A 22,773-nucleotide genomic window follows, 5' to 3' on the forward strand; every position below is an offset into this window, starting at 1 on the left:
AGCGGCGTCACAGACAAATGGGCGTGCCCGAGTGAGATCTGGACCAATCGGGCGGTGAGCGCGGCGCGGCTGAGGGGGGGCGTGGTGGCGGGCGCCGCCGCAGCCCAATGGTCAGCTGGTCCGGGCCCCGCCCCTCAGCACAAGCCACGCCCTGGGAGGTCCTATCCCCGTCCCAGGCGGTCCTATCCCCGCCCCAGGAGGTCCAAGCCCCGCCCCTCAGCGTTCACAGCCCCGCCCCCCCGGAATCCCCTGCCCCACCCCCTCCCCAAGCCGCCGCCGCCGCCGCCCTTTATTCCGGAGAATGGCGGCTGCGACGTGCGGCGGTTCGCTTCGCTTTACGAGTGTGAAACACGGCGTCGGTGGCGGCCCCAAGGAGCAGCAGCCGCCCAGGAAACGCGCCGACTCGCGGCGGCGCCAGGCCGCCCTCAGCTTCCTCAGTAACATCTCGTTGGACGGCCGCCGGCCGCTGGAGGTCAGCAATGGCTACCGGCCCGAGGTGGAGGTGCCCGCCGTGACGGTGGCAGTGGCGGCCTCGGCCAGCAGCCGGAGCGGCCCGGTCGGCCTCGGCTGCATCAGCTGCATCTCCGGGGTGCCGAGCGCCGCGGTCATCACCCAAACCCCCCGGCTCGGGCCTCCGGTGGGCACCGTCTATGTGGGACCTGCCATCGCGGAGCCGAGTGCCAGCCTGGGAGCCGAGACTCTCTGCGATGGGGCCGCCGCTCAGCAAGGGGCTTCGGGGCCCGGGACGCCTCTGCCCAAGAGCGGCCTGGGGCCAGCACAGACCGCCGGCCTCCTCGGCCTGGAGCTCCAGAAGCAGAGGTGGGTGGCCGGGAGCTGCTCTCAACATCCACTGTCAACAGGCACACAGGCACCCACAGAGACACACTGACCCGGGGGAGAGACAGCCACACACTGACCCGGGGAGTGACAGCCACACACTGACCCGGGGGAGAGACAGCCATACACTGACCCGGGGGAGAGACAGCCACACACTGACCCGGGGGAGCGACAGTCACACACTGACCCGGGGGAGAGACAGCCACACACTGACCGGGGGAGAGACAGCCACACACTGACCGGGGGAGAGACAGCCACACACTGACCCGGGGGAGAGACAGGGGGAGAGACAGCCACACACTGACCCCGGGGGAGAGACAGGGGGGAGAGACAGTCACACACTGACCGGGAGGAGAGACGGTCACACACTGACCGGGGGAGAGAGAGCCACACACTGACCCGGGGGAGAGACAGCCATACACCGACCCGGGGGAGAGACAGCCACACACTGACCCGGGGGAGAGACGGTCACACACTGACCCGGGGGAGAGACGGTCACACACTGACCCGGGGGAGAGACGGTCACACACTGACCCGGGGGAGAGACGGTCACACACTGACCCGGGGGAGAGACGGTCACACACTGACCCTGGGGAGAGACGGTCACACACTGACCCGGGGGAGAGACGGTCACACACTGACCGGGGGAGAGACGGTCACACACTGACCCGGGGGAGAGACGGTCACACACTGACCGGAGGAGTGACAGCCACACTTTGACCCGGGGGAGAGACAGCCACACACTGACCGGGGGAGAGACAGCCACACACTGACCGGGGGAGAGACAGCCACACACTGACCGGGGGAGAGACAGCCACACACTGACCCGGGGGAGAGACAACCATACACTGACCCGGGGGAGAGACAGCCATACACTGACCGGGGGAGAGACAGCCACACACTGACCGGGGGGAGAGACGGTCACACACTGACCGGAGGAGTGACAGCCACACACTGACCCGGGGGAGAGACAGCCATACACTGACCGGGGGAGAGACAGCCACACACTGACCGGGGGAGAGACAGCCACACACTGACCCGGGGGAGAGACAGCCATACACTGACCGGGGGAGTGACAGCCACACACTGACCCGGGGGAGAGACAGCCACACACTGACCCGGGGGAGAGACAGCCACACACTGACCTGGGGGAGAGACAGCCACACACTGACCGGGGGAGAGACAGCCACACACTGACCGGGGGAGTGACAGCCACACACTGACCCGGGGGAGAGACAGCCACACACTGACCCGGGGGAGAGACAGCCACACACTGACCCGGGGGAGAGGCAGCCACACACTGACCCGGGGGAGAGACAGCCACACACTGACCCGGGGGAGAGACAGCCACACACTGACTCGGGGGAGAGACAGCCACACACTGACCCGGGGGAGCGACAGCCACACACTGACCGGGGCAGAGACAGTCACACACTGACCGGGGGAGAGACAGCCACACACTGACCCGGGGGAGCGACAGTCACACACTGACCGGGGGAGAGACAGCCACACACTGACCGGGGCAGAGACAGTCACACACTGACCGGGGGAGAGACAGCCACACACTGACCGGGGGAGAGACAGTCACACACTGACTGGGGGAGAGACAGGGGGAGTGACAGCCACACTCTGATCCGGGGGAGAGACGGTCACACACTGACCCGGGGGGGAGACGGTCACACCCTGACCTGGGGGAGCGACGGTCACACACTGACCCAGGGGAGCGACAGTCACACACTGACCCGGGGGAGAGACAGTCACACACTGACCGGGGGAGAGACAGTCACACACTGACCGGGGGAGAGACAGTCACACACTGACCCGGGGGAGCGACAGTCACACACTGACCGGGGGAGCGACGGTCACACACTGACCTGGGGGAGCGACAGTCACACCCTGACCGGGGGAGAGACAGGGGGAGTGACAGCCACACACTGACCCGGGGGAGAGACGGTCACACACTGACCCGGGGGAGAGACGGTCACACACTGACCCGGGGGAGAGACGGTCACACACTGACCCGGGGGAGAGACGGTCACACTGACCCGGGGGAGAGACAGGGGGGAGAGACGGTCACACACTGACCCGGGGGAGAGACGGTCACACACTGACCGGGGGGAGACGGTCACACACTGACCGGGGGAGAGACAGTCACACGCTGACCGGGGGGGAGAGACGGTCACACACTGACCGGGGGAGAGACGGGGCGAGAGACAGTCACACACTGACCGGGAGGAGAGACGGTCACACACTGACCGGGAGGAGAGGCGGTCACACACTGACCCGGGGGAGAGACGGTCACACACTGACCCGGGGGAGAGACGGTCACACACTGACCCGGGGGAGAGACGGTCACACACTGACCCGGGGGAGAGACGGTCACACACTGACCCGGGGGAGAGACGGTCACACACTGACCCGGGGGAGAGACGGTCACACACTGACCCGGGGGAGAGACGGTCACACACTGACCCGGGGGAGAGACGGTCACACACTGACCCGGGGGAGAGACGGTCACACACTGACCCGGGGGAGAGACGGTCACACACTGACCCGGGGGAGAGACGGTCACACACTGACCCGGGGGAGAGACGGTCACACACTGACCGGGGGAGAGACGGTCACACACTGACCCGGGGGAGAGACGGTCACACACTGACCCGGGGGAGAGACGGTCACACACTGACCGGGGAGAGACGGTCACACACTGACCCGGGGGAGAGACGGTCACACACTGACCCGGGGGAGAGACGGTCACACACTGACCCGGGGGAGAGACGGTCACACACTGACCCGGGGGAGAGACGGTCACACACTGACCGGGGGGGTGGGGGGGGGGGGGGGGGGGAGGCGGTCACACACTGACCGGGGGGGGGGCGGTCACACACTGACCGGGGGGGGGGAGGTGGTCACACACTGACCGGGGGGGAGACGGTCAATACTGACCGGGCGAGAGATGGTCACACACTGACAGAGACGGTCACACTGACCAGGGGAGAGACGGACGGACACACTGAGCGGGAGAGTGACGGACGGACACACTGACCCGGAGAGGGCCGGGCTTGCACACTGACCGGGAGAGGGCCGGGCTTGCACACTGAGCCGGAGAGGGCCCGGCGGGCACACTGACCAGGAGAGGCCCGGGCGGGCACACTGACCGGGAGAGGGCCGGGCGGGCACACTGACCGGGAGAGGGCCGGGCGGGCACACTGACCGGGAGAGGGCCGGGCGGGCACACTGACCGCACACTGACCTGGTGAGGGCCAGGCAGGCACACTGACCCGGAGAGGGCCGGGCTTGCACACTGAGCGGGAGAGGGCCCGGCAGGCACACTGAGCGGGAGAGGGCCGGGCGGGCACACTGAGCGGGTGAGGGTCAGACGGGCACACTGAGCGGGAGAGGCCCGGGCGGGCAACTGACCGGGTGAGGGCCGGGTGGGCGAACTGACCGGGAGAGGGGCGGGCGCTCTGACCGGGAGAGGGCCGGGCGAGCGCTCTGACCGGGAGAGGGCCGGGCGGGCACACTGAGCGGGAGAGGAACGGGCGGGCACACTGACCGGGAGAGGGCCGGGCGGGCACACTGACCGGGAGAGGGCCGGGCGTGCGCTCTGACCAGGAGAGGGCCGGGCGAGCGCTCTGACCGGGAGAGGGCCGGGCGGGCACACTGAGCGGGAGAGGGCCGGACGGGCACACTGAACGGGAGAGGGTCGGACGGGCACACAGAGAGGGCCGGACGGGCACACTGAGCGGGAGAGGGTCCGACGGACACACTGACCGGAGCGGGTCGGATGGGCACACTGACCAGGAGAGGGCAGGGTAGGCACACTGACCGGGAGAGGGCCGGGCGGTCACACTGACCGGGAGAGGGCCGGGTGGGCACACTGACCGGGAGAGGGTCGGGCGAGCACACTGACCGGGAGAGGGCAGGGTGGGCACACTGACCGGGAGAGGGCAGGGTGGGCACACTGACCGGGAGAGGGCCGGGTGGGCACACTGACCGGGAGAGGGCTGGGCGGGCACCCTGACCGGGTGAAGGCCGGGTGGGCACACTGACCGGGAGAGGGTCGGGCGAGCACACTGACCGGGAGAGGGCTGGGCGAGCACTGACCGGGGAGAGGAAGGATGGGACCCGGACAGTCCTATTCAGTTCCTAAAACTTTGCCCAGTTTTGTTGGTATTTTGCTAAACGAGCCGTAAATTTAATATTGATAAATTCTAAGTTTGAAATTGACAAATTTTATTCTGTTGTCACTCGAGCTTTTTGGAATGTGGTAGATTAATAAGCTATCTTTTGTCTGTTTACAATACTAGTTGTCACTATATGACAAGACGGAGATAGGTTAATCTTATAAGTACCTGCTAAACCTCAGTTCCTTTTATGCCCGTTGCTGAGGTTTGTCCTCCCATTTATCTTTGGTGCAATATATTTAAAGATGCATACACAGGGAAACTACTGCTTCGAAACACGTGTTCCATATAGGCAGGAAAATGTAATGTTGGCTAAATTTCCTCTGACCTCTTTAAGAAAGAGTTCTAGCTATACCTGGGTAAATGTCAGTCTTGAAACAATTGAAATATATATGTTTAATGAGTTTGGCGGTGTGGAAAGAGAATGTCAGTACACTTGACATTCATGTAGAGTTAAAACTAGGCAGGTGTATTAGATATTTGAATGTCAGGTTCCTTTCAGGCATTTTCTCTCCTCCTTGACTGGAATTGTTCAGATTCCAGATTTACATGCAGTTCACATCTGTGTAAATAGAATTTGCCTTGGGCCAGTGCTGAACTTGTCACTGAAATTTATCCTAAGTATTAAAAAAAAACATTTAATAATATTCCTGTTTGTAATTTCACACTTTTGAGCATGTATCAATGCAGGTTTATAAGAAGACTACCATTCAACCCATCAGACCTACCAGCTCTTGGCCAAAGCAATCAAAAACCGATTCTGCTGAAACCTTATCTTCCAAAGTCCAGTATCGTCCTCTTTCAAATGTTTGCCCAATTAAGCTTTAAAAGATGCATTGCACCAATCGCTATGATGATGCATTCTTGCTAAATTTTATTTGGCTACTTTTTAAGATCCTGGTTCCTACCCAAAATGTTTTTACTGGTTACCTGTCACTGTAAACATGTATTTTTGGATACTGTATGACAATTGGACACACAACATTTAATTAACCAACCAAAAAAAACTGCTCTTCCCTGTGGGCGTTTTTTTTTTCATATTTGTTAAGCTGAGGGGAGCATGTATATTCCCTCTGCTCAGCAGCCACTTCATGTTTCCATGGTAGCGTATCAAAGTGACAGACAGTGGTGACAATTCAGGTCTGTTTCTCAGGTCTGTTCCAAGAGCGCACAAGCTCATGGTTACTGGATTGAGGTTGTATCATATTCATATGTTAGGAGAATTGAAGATAAACATTATAAAAGAAAAATAATTTCTCGCATACCGCTCCTTTTAAAAAAAAATATAAGTAAATGAGTCGCGATCAATTTTCAGTAAACCTGTAGCACAGATTGTTTTAGAGAACAACAATGTTGAAATGAAATTGTTCTAGTTTACTGTTGCAAATATGAGTTAAATTGTACTATTTGACCATAAAGTGATCGAGCATTATATTAAAAAAAGTGCTGGAAAACCTCAGTAGGTCTAGCAGCATCTGTGGAGAGAGAAACAGAGTTTGCATTTCGAGTCCAATGTGACTCCTCTTCGGAACAGAAGTAACCTAGCATCTTGGTAGTCTTATAGAATGCTTGAGTGGTGAGCATGCCTGAGACTAATTGGATTACAAAACAAAAAGATAACACTTGAATTAGAAAAGAAGGCTTACATATATTGTACCTTTCATGACTATCGGACATCTCGGAACACTTCACAACCAATGAAGTACTTTTGAAATATAGACACTGTTACAATTATGAATCACAGCAGAAAAATTAGGCAAGCTTCAATGAGGTAATGATCAGATAATCTGCTTTTCTTTGTCAGTTACATATTGGCCAAGACACCAGGGATAATGCCCCACCTCCTCTTCAAATGGTTCCATGGCATCTTTTACATCTAAGCAGGCCAATGGGATGTCGGTTTAAATCCTCATCTGAAAAATGACACTCCATGACAGGGCAGCACGGTAGCATTGTGGATAGCACAATTGCTTCACAGCTCCAGGGTCCCAGGTTCGATTCCTGGCTTGGGTCACTGCCTGTGCGGAGTCTGCACATTCTCCCCGTGTGTGCGTGGGTTTCCTCCGGGTGCTCCAGTTTCCTCCCACAGTCCAAAGATGTGCAGGTTAGGTGGATTGGCCGTGCTAAAATAGCCCTTAGTGTTGGGTGGGGTTACTGGGTTATGGGGATAGAGTGGAGGTGTGGACCTTGAGTAGGGTGCTCTTTCCAAGAGCCGGTGCAGACTCGATGGGCCGAATGGCCTCCTTCTGTACTGTAAATTCTATGATCTATGACAGTGCAACACTTCCTCAGTACTTATTGGAAATGTCAGTGTTGTTTTTTGTGCTGAAGCCTCTTGAGTGGAACTTGAACCTGGTGACAAGCGAGGGGGCTCTAGCTTCTCTCAGCCAGTCCCTCGATGGAGATGACTACTGCTTCCCTCAGATTTCATGGTTTATGCAGTGGCAGAAAAGTCCAATATATGATCAGCAGATTGTGCCATGTGTGGTCCAGTGGTGCTTGAAGGGTTGGATAGATGGTTGTTTGGAGTGTTGTGCATTCCCTCCGACAACTCAACTTCACTTCTGCACGATCCTGACGGAGTCTCTTGATGTGCTCAAAGTCTTCATGAATGAGCTTTCTCCATCGTGGTCAATCAAGGTCTCCACTGAGTCGGTGGGCATGTTTGACTGCTTTGAGGACACCCCCAATTGTTTCCGCTGTCTTTCTGAGCGAAGGTGCTTCCGAAGGCATACAAATGACATGTTCGCCCAATGCGCTGGTTTTGCAAGATTAGCGTCTCAATGCTAGGCAAATTGGCTTGGGAGGGAGTGCTGCTCATGGATAGCTTTTTTTACCACTGGATTTTGAGGATCTTGCAAAGGCACTTGCTTATGGTACTTCTACACTGCCTGCTGTAGGTCATCCAAGTCTCCGAAGAGCACAGGGAACACTGCTACTCAGTAAACCAAGACCTTAGTCTAAGGTTTAAGATCCTAGTCCTCAAATACTCTTTTCTGTGTTCCATTGTTGACCAAAATCTGAGCTGATCAATTTCATCATCTATGTCTTCCTTCGGCATGAGGAGGCTCGCAAAGTATAGAAAATGTTCTCATTTTGGAGCATCTAGCTGTTCATCTTAACCTTGGAGGGAGGTGTTTTGCTGTGGGAACTGGTCGGAAGGGGACCTTCGTTTTCTAGATGTTTAATAAAAGGCCTATTTTCTCATATGCTTCAGAGGAGTCAATGACCAGAGATCAGTTTCTGAGTGAACGCACGCGAGAGTCATCCGCGCACTGAGTCATAGCTAACACAACATAACATATTTTGTTCTGAGTGATTTTTGTAGGTTAACATGCTGTAATTTTTGACTCAATAATCCAGTGTTCGAATTCTGTTTTGTTTTCTTTTTTTCAAAATTTAGACGACCCAGTTTTTTTTTCCAATTAAGGGGCAACTTAGCGTAGCCAATTTACAGACCCTGCACATCTTTTTGGGTTGTGTGGGTGAGACCCACGTAGACACTGGAGAATGTGCAAACTCAACACGGGCAGGGATCCTACCTAGGTCCTCGACGCTGTGAAGCAGCAGTGCTATCCACTGTGACACCGTGCCGTCCTGAGATCTGCTATTCCATAGGAAATGCAATCCTCCTCTTTAAAATGAAATTTCCTTGTTTTGTCAGGAAGCTGGCTGAAATGTGAATTATTTTCTAAGACGTATGACAGGCCTGGCCTTATCTGAAAATAATTACATTCTGATGGTAGATACTTTGCCAAGGCTCAGATTAAAAGTCTAAACTCAGAAAGTGAGCTTACCCCCCTCCATGCAGCCAGACCTGTTTATTTCAAAATTCCCATTACTCTACTTTGAGTAATTTTAATCGTGGTATTCAGCTAAAAGTTACCACATGCCACCTAAATTCGTGCCTAAATAGAGGGCATATGTTTCGCTTACGCAGTGTACAAAAAGGAGAATAATTCAACATTGTTATTGCATATGTAACTTGACAAGAGCAGCGTAAACCAGCTACGAGCTCATCCCTTCTGTTATGCTTAGTCTTCACATTAATAAATGTGTTTCTCAGACTTGACACCCCTCAACACAATCCATGATGACCTGCTTCAGAAAAGATATTAGAGCACGGTATGATTGAAAAACTGATAAATGTTATGGCAGGGTAACAAACTGAACAGTTGCAACGAAAGACTTAAGTGGAAACAAATGCTAATTGAACAATGGCACAGGGAGGTGAACGGTGAAGCGTCTGTGAGCAGTGTACTGATAGCATTGTGGGCAGCCCGGTAGCATTGTGGATAGCACAATCGCTTCACAGCTCCAGGGTCCCAAGTTCGATTCCGGCTTGGGTCACTGTCTGTGCGGAGTCTGCACATCCTTCCCGTGTGTGCGTGGGTTTCCTCCGGGTGCTCCGGTTTCCTCCCACAGTCCAAAAGATGTGCAGGTTAGGTGGATTGGCCATGATAAATTCCCCTTGGTGTCCAAAATTGCTCTTAGTGTTGGGTGGGGTTGCTGGGTTATGGGGATAGGGTGGAGGTGTTAACCTTGGGTAGGTTGCTCTTTCCGGGAGCCGGTGCAGACTCGATGGGCCGAATGGCCTCCTTCTGCACTGTAAATTCTATGTAAATAAAATATCCAATCCGCTCTTGCAGCTTTAACCTTGACCAGCAATAGATCACATTGTGTGATTGAAGTGCCATATTCCTCATGGTATCTTTCAGTTATGTAGTATTGCACTGTGTAAACTATTAGTAGCCATGATCATGGGTATATGTAAAACTTGCTTTCATGTTTGTTAAGTATTAAATATAAAACAGGAATTGCCAGGCTGCAAGAAATGTAAAGAAGAAAAGTTTACTGCAATTCAGCTTTATAGCAAAGACACATATAAAAAAACCTTTTCCCTGACTGCTTTGGTTTGATTGTTAGTTGCCGCTATTGTGCAACAGAAAGAATGCAGTTGTGACAGACATCACCATCTATTGTTGAATAGTGTGTAGAATTGTATTAAACCTGTCAGCAAAACGGGAAAGGATGATTTTGAAGATATTGGGTAAAAGGCCGGGATGGTGCCAATGCTTTGACATTAAAACATTTTAATGCGTTGCTCTGAGCCTGTTGAAATGAATCTGACCAGGCCAAAGTAGCTCGGCTTTCAGGCACGATCACTGACTCAGTATAAAATTCACAAAGGTTAAGCTTCAACACCTAAGACTATTTTTTCTTCTGAGCTTTAAAAGTCTTGTGCAGTTATAACTAGTATTTCAGTATTGCTGAAAAGGGACAAGTTGCCAATGCTCTTCATCTTGGACTAGGCAGGGCAAATGCAAGTATACCACATTTTAAACAATCACTACGATTTATACTACTGGTGCTGATTGATTCGTGAGGCAACTCTGGTCTAGACATTGCCATGGGGAATTATGAAGATCCCTGGTAATTGAAAAAAAGTGCAAGGTTGAACATATTCACTTTGTTTGCAGATAACAAGTCAAAATGTATGTTTCTTCTACCGAGCATTAATGAACCACAGTACGAGCTCAACTGATGATTTTAAATTGGATGTTTGTATAGCATTTAATGCACTGGTTTGTGCTGCATTTGCTGAACAGTCATGGAATCGTTAACGGTGAAGGTTTTGTTTTGAGTTTTGCAAGCGTGGGCTGTTACTAACAATGCATTGATTTGATCAGTCAATCACTCGGACATGGGACCTATGATGTCTGGCATCGAACCAGCACGGAAATTCATAGATGGCGCGCAATTCTGTGGTAGGCAGAACATGAAACAGCATGTTGTTCAGCTGTTTGTAATAGGCAGAGTACAGACCATACATGGCCAACCTGGCTTGCAAAGCCCAAACCAAAATGTTTACAGTTAGATGTGATTCCATATTTGGGCAGCACGTGATAATCAATCCTAAGTGTACTAATAGCTGCACAACAAACAATTTAAGATAATCTGTCTAGTTCATAACGTGGCTTATTTGTAGACAGTCTAGATGATTGCATACAATGCAAGAAGATATTGACAGACTACGCGAATGGGCAAAATTGTGTCAGGTGGAATTCAATATAAGTAAGTGTGAGGTTATCCATTTTGGTCCAAAAAAGGATAGAGCAGAGTACTTTCTAAATGGGATGAGATTAAGTATGGTGGATGTACAAAGAGAGTTAAGGGTTCAAATGCACAGATCGGTAAAGTGCCACGAATAAGTGCAGAAAATAATCAAAAAGACTAATGAAATGCTAGTCTTTACATCCAGAGGATTGGAGTATGAAGACAGATGTTATGCTGCAGCTGTACAAAACCCTGGTTACACCCCACTTGGTGTACTATGAGCAGTTCTGGGCGCCACACCTTTTTGACCTGGAGGGAGTACAATGTAGGTTTATAAAAATGATACCTGGACTACAGGGGTTAAGTTACGAGGCAAGATTGTACAAATTAGGCCTGTTTCACTATAATTTAGAAGGTGATGGGGTGATCTGATTGAAAATAAAGCTAAACCATTTTGGCTTTGGTAACATGCCTCTCCATTCAAGTTCTGAACTAGTATTTTGCTTTACAGCCTTGCAGTGTCAACATAATGTTAGCGTTATTTGTCACATTATATTTGAGTGTTTAAAAAAAAATTGCTTTAAGCAAATTGATTGTATTGCAGTGCATTAATAACTTATTTTCTGGTTGCCTTCTAAGTGATTAATTTTGACTTCCAACTTACCAGAATTTGTCACAATTTATCTCAGTACCGACTTTCGACAGAACTTGGGGACTTTAAAAATAAGGGGTCTCTCATTTAAGATGGGAGATGATAAATCGTTATTCTGTAGGATCGTGAGTCTTTCGAGATCTTCACGCAGGGCCATTGAATATTTTTAAGGCAGCGCTAGGTAGATTCATGACTAATAAGGGAGCCAAAGATTTTCAGTGGTATGTTCCCATGTGGAGTTGAGGCCACGACCTGATCAGCCATTATCTTACTGAATAGCGTACAGGCTGAAAAGGGCAGCCCTTAATTCAGACACTGACTGTGTTACTTTCCTTGCCTTTGTTTAGTTCCTAGGAAATAGCAAAGTATCCTCTGACAGTTTAAAGTTTTTTTTAAAAACTTCATTAGACACATTTTAAAAGCTAGGAGATGACGAAGAGACGGAATTTTTCACGGCAGGTGGCGGCAGCCTGCCATTCGCTGATGGCGGGATCTTCTGGTCCTGCCGCTGTCAGTGGGGTTTCTTGTTTTTAATGCACCCCTCGATGCCGTGAAACCAGGGGCTCGCCATCAGCAGGACTGGAAGATCCCGCCAGCGCGAACAGTCGGAAAATTCCAGCCAAGGATTCTTTGCTGTTCATATTTACTGGTTTTGATTTAGAATATTCATCTGTCTCTCTATCTTTTGTGTTATTGATTTGCAGTCATTTTCAAAGAGTAACTGCAAGAATTCATAAACTATTTGCAATGCAGTAATGAAATGCATCACTTCCAATCAACAACATGGCAAATGTGTCCAACTAACCATTGAACCCTTCCTGCGGCAGGGTGAATAGAATTCTACCTATTATTGCTGCTTTATGAAAAAGGGTGAATGCAAATTAATGGGAACACTGACTTTAGTCTTTTGTGTAAATCTCCATGATACTCACTTCAATGACCAGTGAAGACATACATAGCTTGGGCAATCTGTTATGAACAAATTAATTGTAGGGTATGGGTGGGTTTTGTAAAAGTGTCCAGATGTCAAATTGACCCCCGGGATAGATGTTACATTGCACTGGATTTAGGCTCCGCATAGCATCAAATGGAAATACTGTGCAGTATCATAGATCATAGAATTTACAGTGCAGAAGGAGGCCATTCGGCCCATCGCGTCTGCACCGGCTCCTGGAAAGAGCACCCTACCCAAGGTTAACACCTCCACCCTATCCCCATAACCCAGTAACCCCACCCAACACTAAGGGCAATTTTGGACACTAAGGGCAATTTAGCATGGCCAATCCACCTAACCTGCACATCTTTGGACTGTGGGAGGAAACCGGAGTACCCGGAGGAAACCCACGCACACACGGGGAGGATGTGCAGACTCCGCACAGACAGTGACCCAAGCCGGGAATCGAACATGGGACCCTGGAGCTGTGAAGCGATTGTGCTATCCACAATGCTACCGTGCTGCCCTGTTCTGGAGATTCTTGCCACTTGATTAGAATCAAATCAAGTTAAATTTTATTTGTACCACCTTCACATTGATGTGTTTCCGCATGTCAGGGAATCTAAAATGAGAGGCAATGTCTCAGGATAATCATTTAGGATTGAGGCGAAATTACTTCACTCTTGCAGGTTGTGAATCTGTGGAATTCTCTACCCTAGAGGGTTCTGGGTGCTTCATCGTTGAATCAATTTAAGGTTGGGATGGACCGACTTTTGGTGTCTCTGGGAATTGAAGGACATGGGGAGTGTGTAGGAAAATTGAGTTGAAGCCCGTGTTGATTGGCAGAGCAGGCACAATGGCTGCCTGGTCCACTCCTCCCATTTCTTGTGAAGTGCAAACCGTTTCAAAAAGCCTTTAGATTAGGTATATCCTTGGATGTCTCTGGTATGAGCAGGCACAGTCACTGTAAACTATTAAAAGTTTGTGCTAATCCCATGTTCTTTTTATAAAAACATGCATGGGAAAATATGCTGCAAGGTTGACCCCTTCTCTGAGGGATTGTTTAGAAAGAATGCAGTAAACCTCTCTAGGGCTAAATGTTTAGCTGGCATTTCAAATTGGGGTCATTGTTGAGCTAAATTTATTTACAACCAGCATCTGTGCATGTCACATACTTAATACACCAGTAAAGGGATGGGGGTGGAAGCACAGCTTGACTCCATTTTTAGTTTGTTTTTGCAAACGTTGGTGATTCTTATGTGAATGAAAATTGCCATTGGTTCCTGAAGCCAGTCTAGGTTTTCTGTGGTCAGATTCTATTCAAGGACAGTTATTGAACAACGATAATGTGTGTTTGGTACTTAATGTTTGTCGTGTACAGAATTGTTAAGGTTTAAAACTAAAAATTCAACCATGAATGAAAAGTAAGCGAGGCTTCCAGCTAGTTAGTGATTGCCTCTGTGTTGTCAGACTACTTGTCTGACGTTCAGTCCAGGACGAACAACAATTTCCTCCGATTAAACATTGTCACACACACTCTCTGTTCCCTAACCACTGATTTCATCCCCTCCAAGGGCAAGTGGCACAATATCTGTGACCTTTGAGCTTCTGATGCCGTATCATCTCCATCACAAAGACTTGGGGCGCGATTCTCCGCAAATACGGCGAGTCGTAAAGGCTGCCATGAAACTGGTCGTGTTTCACGGCAGCCTCCACGCTCCCTCCCGGGACCCGATTCTCTTTCCCCCCCCCCCCCCCCCCCCCCCCCCCCGGGCGGGGCTAGCAGCGGGGCCCCGTGAAGCACGGCATCGCGGCCTTAGCGACCGTCACTAAGTCCGCACGTCAAGCGTCACGACGGCTGACGCGCACGATGACATCAGCCGTGCATGCGCGGGTTGGACGGCTCCAATGCGCGGATGACGTCATCACGCAGACGCGTCAAACCCGCGCATGCGCAGGCCGTCATGCCCCTCAGCCGCCCCGCGGACTGATCCTGCGGGGCGGCGGAAGAACAAATTGTGCGCGGGTATCGGACCCGCTGCCCGCGATCGGTGCCCGCCGATCGCAGGCCCATGCCACCCTTGGCACGGGCGTGCCAATCGGTGCCATGGTTGTCCGGGACGGCACTTTGCGGCCGTTTTCACGAACGGTGAGAGCAGGTGTGATCGCGTTCGTGAAAACGGCCGTAAAGGCCTGGGAACTCGGCCCATCGGTCTGGGGAGAATCGCTGTTCGCCGTAAAAAACTGCGATCAGCGATTCGTGTCATGGGGTGGCCGTGGGGGGGGGGGGGGGAGAATAGCGGGAGGGCTTGAAAATTGTCGGAAGGCCCTCCTGCTATTCTCCAACCCGTCGTGGGCAGCGGAGAATCGCGCCCTTGGTACTTCTGCTCCTTAATATCACACACCTCTGTCCATCTGCTAAAACCTTTATTCGAGCTTTTTGTTGCTTCCAGTCGCAACTGTTCCAACGGTCTCCTGGCTAGCCAGTTATCTTCCATAACTGAACATATCAAATATTCTGCTGCCTGGATCCTAAATCATACCAGCTACCACTCTTCCATCGTCCTTGTTGACCTACATTGAATTGCCTTGGTTTTAATATTTTCATCCTCTTATCCAAATACCCCCATGCCCTCGTCCCATTCTATCTCTGACTGCCTCGGAAAACTCGACATTCCTCCACTTTCCCTAATTCCTTTGTTCCAACATTTGCGGTCGTGCCTTCAGCACCTTGTCATTAGGTTCTTCAATTCCAATCCTCTTCCTTTTAGGACGCAACTCAAAACTTGTCACTTAGAATAAGATTTGATCACCTGTCCTAATTTCTCCTCGCGGCTGTCAATTTTTTGTCTGACTATGTTCCTTTAAGTGCCACAGGATGCTACATACATGAAATCTGTTATAAAATGGTCAGAAATGTGCCTGTGACGATGGACAGAGTGCTTTCGGGGGTTTGGGTCGGAGAGGGGAAGGTGTCTGACATCTATGAGGTAATGCAGGAGGTGGAGGAGTCGTCAGTGGAGGAGCTGAAGGCTAAATGGGAGGAGGAACTCGGGGAGCAGATAGAGGACGGAACTTGGGCAGATGCCTTGGAGAGAGTCAACTCTTCCTCCTCATGTGCGAGGCTTAGTCTCATCCAATTTAAGGTGCTGCACCGGGCCCACATGTCCGGGACTAGGATGAGTAGGTTCTTTCGGGGTGAGGACAGGTGCACCAGATGTTCGGGGAGTCCTGCGAACCACGCCCATATGTTCTGGGCATGCCCAGCACTGGAAGAATTCTGGAAGGGGGTGGCGGGGACGGTGTCGAGAGTGGTTGGATCCAGGGTCAAACCAGGGTGGGGACCCGCGATTTTTGGAGTTGCGGTAGAGCCGGGAGTGCAGGAGGCGAAAGAGGCCGGTGTCCTGGCCTTTGCGTCCCTAGTAGCCCGACGAAGGATCTTGATGCAGTGGAAGGATGCGAGGCCCCCAAGTGTGGAGACCTGGATCAGTGACATGGCGGGATTTATAAAATTGGAAAGGGTCAAATTTGCCCTGAGAGGATCAGTACAAGGGTTCTATAAACGGTGGCAGCCTTTTCTGGACTTCCTGGCTCAAAGATAGGTATCTTGGTCAATAGCAGCAGCAACGCGGGGAGGGGGGGGGGGGTTGTTCTTTATTGCAGTTTCTACTATGTAACTTAATATTGTGTTAATTTGTGTTGTTAAAATGCTGTGCTGTTCATGGAGGTGGGGCAAATATTTATGATTGCTAATATTATTATTATTTTTGGTATTTTATTATGGTCCGTTGTATAAATTCAAAATTTATCAATAAAAATTATTTCACAAAAAAGAAATGTGCCTGTGCAAATCGGAATTTAAAATAATGGAACCTACCAGCAATGTTCCCTGTAAACTCCATGCAGTAATTCAGAAATAATATGTAGGTCATTCACAAATTGTCCCCTTTAAGGTGCCGCCGTGTGCTGTCGTGCTTTGAAATGCCTTCGTATAGTGAAATATTTACAGGGGACATTGTCTTCCAATATAATTCCACTTACTGTTGTGTATTTTATTCCTTTAAAAGTTTTGTTTTGGGCAGCACGGTGGCGCAGTGGTAGCACTGCAGTCTCACGGCGCTGAGGTCCCAGGTTCGATCCCGGCTCTGGGTCACTGTCCGTGTGGAGTTTGCACATTCTCCCCGTGTTTGCGTGGGTTTCACCCCCACAACCCAAAGATGTGCGGGGTAGGTGGATTGAACACGCTAAATTGCCCCTTAATTGGAAAAAATGAATTGGGTACTCTAAATTTAAAAAAAAAAGTTTTGTTTTGACTAGGTGTGGTATTCCATTTTGGATGTTGTAAGTCTGTTCTAGAAAGGAGCTGCCAATTTATTCCTTCTTAAACATCCACTTTAAACTTCATTTTACATTATAAGCAAACTTTTTCAAAGTAAAAGCATGCATTGCAGATAGAGAGGATATACTGTTCATTAGGCACCAATACTTATTTATGTTCTTGCCGGTGAATGGTAGAATGTCATCTGATCCAATTCCATGGTTATCCCCAGCTCACTTGCAGTGGGGTTTATCATGAACAAAACTAGATACTGAATCACAATAGGTGATAATGATTCTCAAAGTACTGTTTGGACCAATTGTACTTTTGAAGCTGATTTATGTCCAGATTGGGTCTTAAATTAGTTACGTGACTTTGTGTTCTTTGCATGTTTTATTTTAGATCACTTTGAAGTGTGCAAGCTTACTTGTATCCGAGTTAGAAGAAAAGCAATTTATGACCACTAAATGGCAACATGCAGAGAGAAATCATATTCTTAACTGAGTACTTTAGTTGGTGAATTAGGATGACCACGGTTCATTTATGTTTTCCAAGACTGACTGTAAGACTCCAACTGTGTGAGAGGGTGTAAAGAAATGATTTACTCTGGGCATTTTGCAGTTTAAGAAAATTGAGCTTGGCTTGTATCGTTGTCTGTACAGGAGAGGGCTGGAACACCATGGTAGAGTGTGTTGAAAATAACATTGCTAATAGAGGTGAGTTCTTTATATAAAGATGAACTAAGAGTGATGCAATGCCGTTCTTCTATCATCATCTTGGGAGGTTGCTGGAGTAGTGAGCTTGACCTCATGAGAAAGTGACTGGCTGTGTGTTTTCTCTCAATGAAAGGTGATGCATTATGTCTCTCTCTCTCTCTCTCAGGATAGATGCCACCTGATCTGAGTTTTCCCAGATTTTTCTGTCTCTTCAATTCCCTAAATCCTTTGCTTTTGATTTTTCGATGGCTCTTTTGTGTTTGAATTAGCTGTGGGTTTTTTTTAAGCTGTTTGTTTATGCTAACTGTTGCTTTGAGGCAATTTAAATGGGTTTTACAAGTCACTGGCACTGAGGGCCAGTTAGGGGCTAACTAATGAGATGGCAGCTGAATGCGTACAGGAAATTAGAACTGAAGTGGATTTCAAGGCTGAAGTGTACTTGGCTTTAAACCACAAATGGACTCAGTTATGTGGGACTTGCATGATGTGGGACTTTCCGATAGCTTTCCAGGACAGCCAAAGGTTTAAGGAATGTCAAATAGACTTGTTCAAGTGCTGTTTCCACAAACAATTGGACAGTCTACACTTGAACAAACAGATCTCGAGTTAGATCAGCACAGAAGGTTAAGTGAAGGGGAAGGCTTATATTAACATTACAAGTGAGTAGAAAACAAAGAGCACTGTTTATAAAGGCAAATAATCTTTAAGACTATTGATAATAGGCAATTTGAAGGAGATTAAGCAGGCCAAAAATAATTTTAAAGCAAAATGCATGGAGCTGGTACAAGATTCTCGTCTGATTTTAAATATTCTCCCTGGTCACTAGCATAAGTGGTCCGAAGAACCCAAATTTAGGAGTATACATGTACTTCCCAATTCCTAGCTACATGATGTAACCCAGGGTGTGTTAACTGGTTTCCTGTGATCTTAATTGGATGCAGTCTTTTGCATGTGTACTGCTCCAATCTTTCTGAAAGGCAGACCAAATCGTAAGACACACAGTGAGATATGAATGAAGTACGGCTACTAGATTTTCTGGCTGCCTGTAGATTTCTTTTGTTAGTCAAGGGTATTAAGAAATACGAAATCCAGGCAGGTGGATGGAGTCAGACCTAGATTGTCCATGATATCATGAATGGAACAGGTTTGAGGGGCAGAATGACCTATTCCAGTTCCTATCTTATGAATTAGAGTAACAAAAGTGATAAAATTTCACCTTGCAGGCTTTCGGATGATCAGAAGTTTACAATGTGTAGAACTTTGTAGGGGCGGGGATGCAACCAGGAGTGCATTGGACCAGTCAAGTCTGGAGATAAAAGTGATGGATGTGGGCTTTAGCCACAGATGCGCTGAGGTAGGGTTAGAGACAGACAATTTTAGAAGTCATCACAGGTGGTCTTAATGATGGCACAGATATGTGGTCATACAACGACAAGGGTTTGAGCAGTCTGGCTGAGCCTCGACAGACATGAGGGAGGGAGTAAGATACTAAAAACAAAAGAGGAAGACTAACAGACTACGGAAATCTAAACTGAAATGTAGATTAATCACCAAAAATTCTGAAAAAAATAGATGTCTAATCATTTATTTAAAATAGAAATACATTACATTGTAGCAATAACAAAGATTGCTACATCTGAGTCAGTGGCCTTTAAATATACCCTGGTCTGAAACTTTCAGAAGGAATGGGGAAAATTAGTGCCACAAATTAGAGGCAATAAATGCAAACGGATTTAAATAGAGAAATGATTTAAACAGATTGAGCGAAGGAATTGGTCACAGCACTCTATATTAGTCTACAGAACAGTAAATAGAACATTGAAGATATTAATAGCCCGATTAGAGCTATGTTTTTATCAACAATAATGGACATAATTGTAGGAGATCTATGACTTCTACTTTTAAATTGTTCATAGGGCTGTTTACTCTGTCAGTATGTTGTCTCTCCAGCCATAGTTGTGAGTGTTGAAGTAGGCAATCTAAAAATAGGGGTATATTTGGAATGTAGTATCCACACTATAGACTCGGTGAAAGAGTAGAAAAATGAAATATATAAGAAACTTTGGGGAAGGGGGGGGGAGAAGAACATCTATCGTGAGATTACTTACCCAAAGTGGTGTGATGGGAGTAGAGATCAGTAGGGTACAAATGAAGTATCTTTTAAGAAGGAAAAGGGAGTGTATTGAAGGTTGGAATTCTATTGATGAATAATGGATAATAGATCAAATTTGAAACATAATAGAACAGCATCCGTGGGGTAGATAATATTCAAATATAAATATAGAAAAACTATGGGAAAGGTGAGAAAATTAACAAAGCACAAAGGGCAATAAATAGCATATTTCTGTTTTAGGTCACATAAGAGGCTTGGGGGAAAAAATGAGGCAAATATGGTAAAGAAGCTAAATTGTGGTCAAGAGGGATAGACCAGGAGATTGTTAAAGGGTGGAAGTGACTTGCACCAGAGTCCGAAATTAGAAGAATAGACTGAGTATTGTGGTGAAATCGCCAGTTTTAGACTGCCTGTGTCACTGTCATTGCCAAGTCCCTGTGCTTTTTGAACAATATTATTGGAAGAGACAAAATAATTGCATTGCAGGATGTAGTGTGATAGGCCTTTGCTTCATAGCAATGTGATGCCAAATTAAACCTTTTAGTTATGTTTTCTGTATTGATAATGAAGCTTAGCTGTAATTTTCTTAATTTTAGTCAAAGGTGCAGTGTGTGTTCTTGCATGAATGTCAGTGACACATTTAAATGGATTAGGGTTGAAATCATTTTCCCACCTATAAGAAGCTTAGGTGGATGAGATTTCAAAAAATATTTTTTTTCCTATGGTAGCACAGTGGTTTGCACTGTTGCTTCACAGCACCAGGGTCCCAGATTCAATACCTGCTTGGATCACTGTTTGTGCGGAGTCTGCACCTTCTCCCCGAGTCTGAGTGGGTTTCCTCCCACAAGTCCCGAAAGATGTGCTTGTTAGGTGAATTGGACATTCTGAATTCTCCCTCTGTGTACCCGAACAGGCACCAGAGTGTGCTGACTAGGGGATTTTCACAGTAACTTCATTGCACTGTTAATGTAAGCCTACTTGTGACAATAATAAAGATTATTATTATTATTATTTCGAAATATGGCTAAAAGCTTTTAAATCTCTGTACAAAGCTCCACCCAGCTGATCAATACTGTGCCAATGGCAAGCGAGTGACCAATTGAGTGGAATATCTTGGCATTCCCAACATGTTCTAACACAAAACATACACAACGGAAAGACTCCTTGGTCATCAGGCCTGCCCCATTGTTTGAAATATTACCGTGGGACCAATGAATAAACTATAATTGGTGCAAACAAGAAGTTTGTAATTTATCTTCCTGTACAAAGACAAGAAATGCCTATAATATCTCAATTGCATATAATCACCTTCTAATATCAGTGTTCATTGTTTTGAGACTAGTATTTCTACAGCAACTTACATTTATGTAGCATTTTTAATAAAGCACGGAGTCAATGTTGCGAAGAGAAACCCTGAGCCAGGGCAGTGAAATTGACAAAGCTTGGTCAAAGAAATGGAAGTTTTCAAAGAAGAAAAAGTATTCTGAGAGGACATAAAATCCAAATTGCTAAAGGCATTGCACCTTATGACTTTGGGGATGTAGAAAAAGAATAACCTAGCGGAGCGGTGGTTGGTGTGGCTGTAAGACTGGAGGAAATGACTAAGATAAGATGCAGCAAGACCTGGGAGTGATGTAAAGAATTGGAAGTGGAGAGTACCGGTGGAGGTCAGTGAAGTTGAGGGTGATGGGAAAGCATGACGTGCATGACAGACCTGTTGCAAAGGTGGAGTTTTTGGACGTGTAGAATGGAAGGTCAGCAGGGAGCATATTGAAATCGTCAATTATGGAGACGATTAAGGCTTTTATCTGGTTATAACTGGGGCTGCAGTATGGTTAAAGCAAATAGTATTATAGTAAAACGATTTTTATGATTGAGCTGATATGTAGTCGGAAACCTAGCTCGGGGATGAATGGGATACTGATTGTGAACAGCTAGGTTCAACCTGTGTTTGATATGTGAAGGGGATTGTATCGACGGCAAAGGAGTGAAGTTTATGGCTGGGGCCAGCGACTGGTTTCCATCATCCCAAAGCTGAGCTAGAGAAAATATGATTGACCCAAGACATGATGTTAGACAAACGCATGATTGAGACAATGAAGTTGGTAAACATTTGGAACTGAGTGTCAGGAGAGTAGATGGAAGCTGGCCCGATGTTTGCAGATATTACCATGGGTGAGGAAACAAATAAATAACGTGGTTGAAAGAGTATGTTCTTACCCTCCTGGCTCCTCGCCTGTTTGTATTTTTGGTCACTGTTGTCTGCTGGTTACAATGTTAGGACAATTTATGTTAATTTTACCCTTTTTATTCTGCATTTTCAGTATGTAAATCTTTAGAGGGTGGGGTGGTTTGGGAAGACAACAATAAGTCATGAATCCTAACACTTTGGTGCAACTGTAAAGTGTGTGCTGATTTAGCAACTAAACTATAATTGACCTTCAAAGGTGAAGCTGAAGAATCGTTTACAACAAAGTCCATTCTTAATGGCAACTCTGACCGGCCGTTTGTATGCTCAAGTGGGGAAAAAAATCTCTAATTTTTAAAATGCCTTTATCTCCAGTCACGCTAGAAATTACTGACTCAGACCAGTTTTGCAGCTGCAGCAGGTATGCGATGTACAAGCCAATTTTATTTTGAGAACATTGTGAACGCCACCAACATACTCGCAGCATCAAACCTTTTATGGTGTGCGTGTTGTGAATGGTCAAAAATGAATGTTTGGCATTTGCCTTTTTCCATGCTGAAGCTGGCAGTCATGAGAAGGTGTTTGAAAGTTTCTTTGTTTTTATTATATTCATCACGGGAGTTCGCACATTTTACACCTGGTGTCAAATTTCAAATGAGATTATTATTAATGCAACTGAGGCACTGATTTAGCACCATTGAGAAGCATTGTAATTTTTTTTGGAAGGGGGGGAAATTCATGAATGATTATTTAAACATATATAGATTTTGA

At 47.9% G+C, this 22,773-nt stretch overlaps 1 protein-coding gene across 1 annotated transcript in view; it reads left to right on the forward strand.

The window, feature by feature from the left end:
* The first annotated feature begins 265 nt into the window (after positions 1–265).
* The window catches only part of LOC119969628 (CDK5 and ABL1 enzyme substrate 2-like), a 47,477-nt gene continuing 24,969 nt past the window's right edge, over positions 266–22,773 (forward strand). The window contains exon 1 of the mRNA XM_038803515.1: positions 266–819. Within this exon, the coding sequence (XP_038659443.1) occupies positions 302–819 (518 nt within the window). The 5' untranslated portion in view covers positions 266–301. The remainder of the gene's footprint in view (positions 820–22,773) is intronic.

The sequence above is a fragment of the Scyliorhinus canicula genome, chromosome 7 (assembly GCF_902713615.1).
Source record: "Scyliorhinus canicula chromosome 7, sScyCan1.1, whole genome shotgun sequence".
Classification (NCBI taxonomy): domain Eukaryota; kingdom Metazoa; phylum Chordata; class Chondrichthyes; order Carcharhiniformes; family Scyliorhinidae; genus Scyliorhinus; species Scyliorhinus canicula.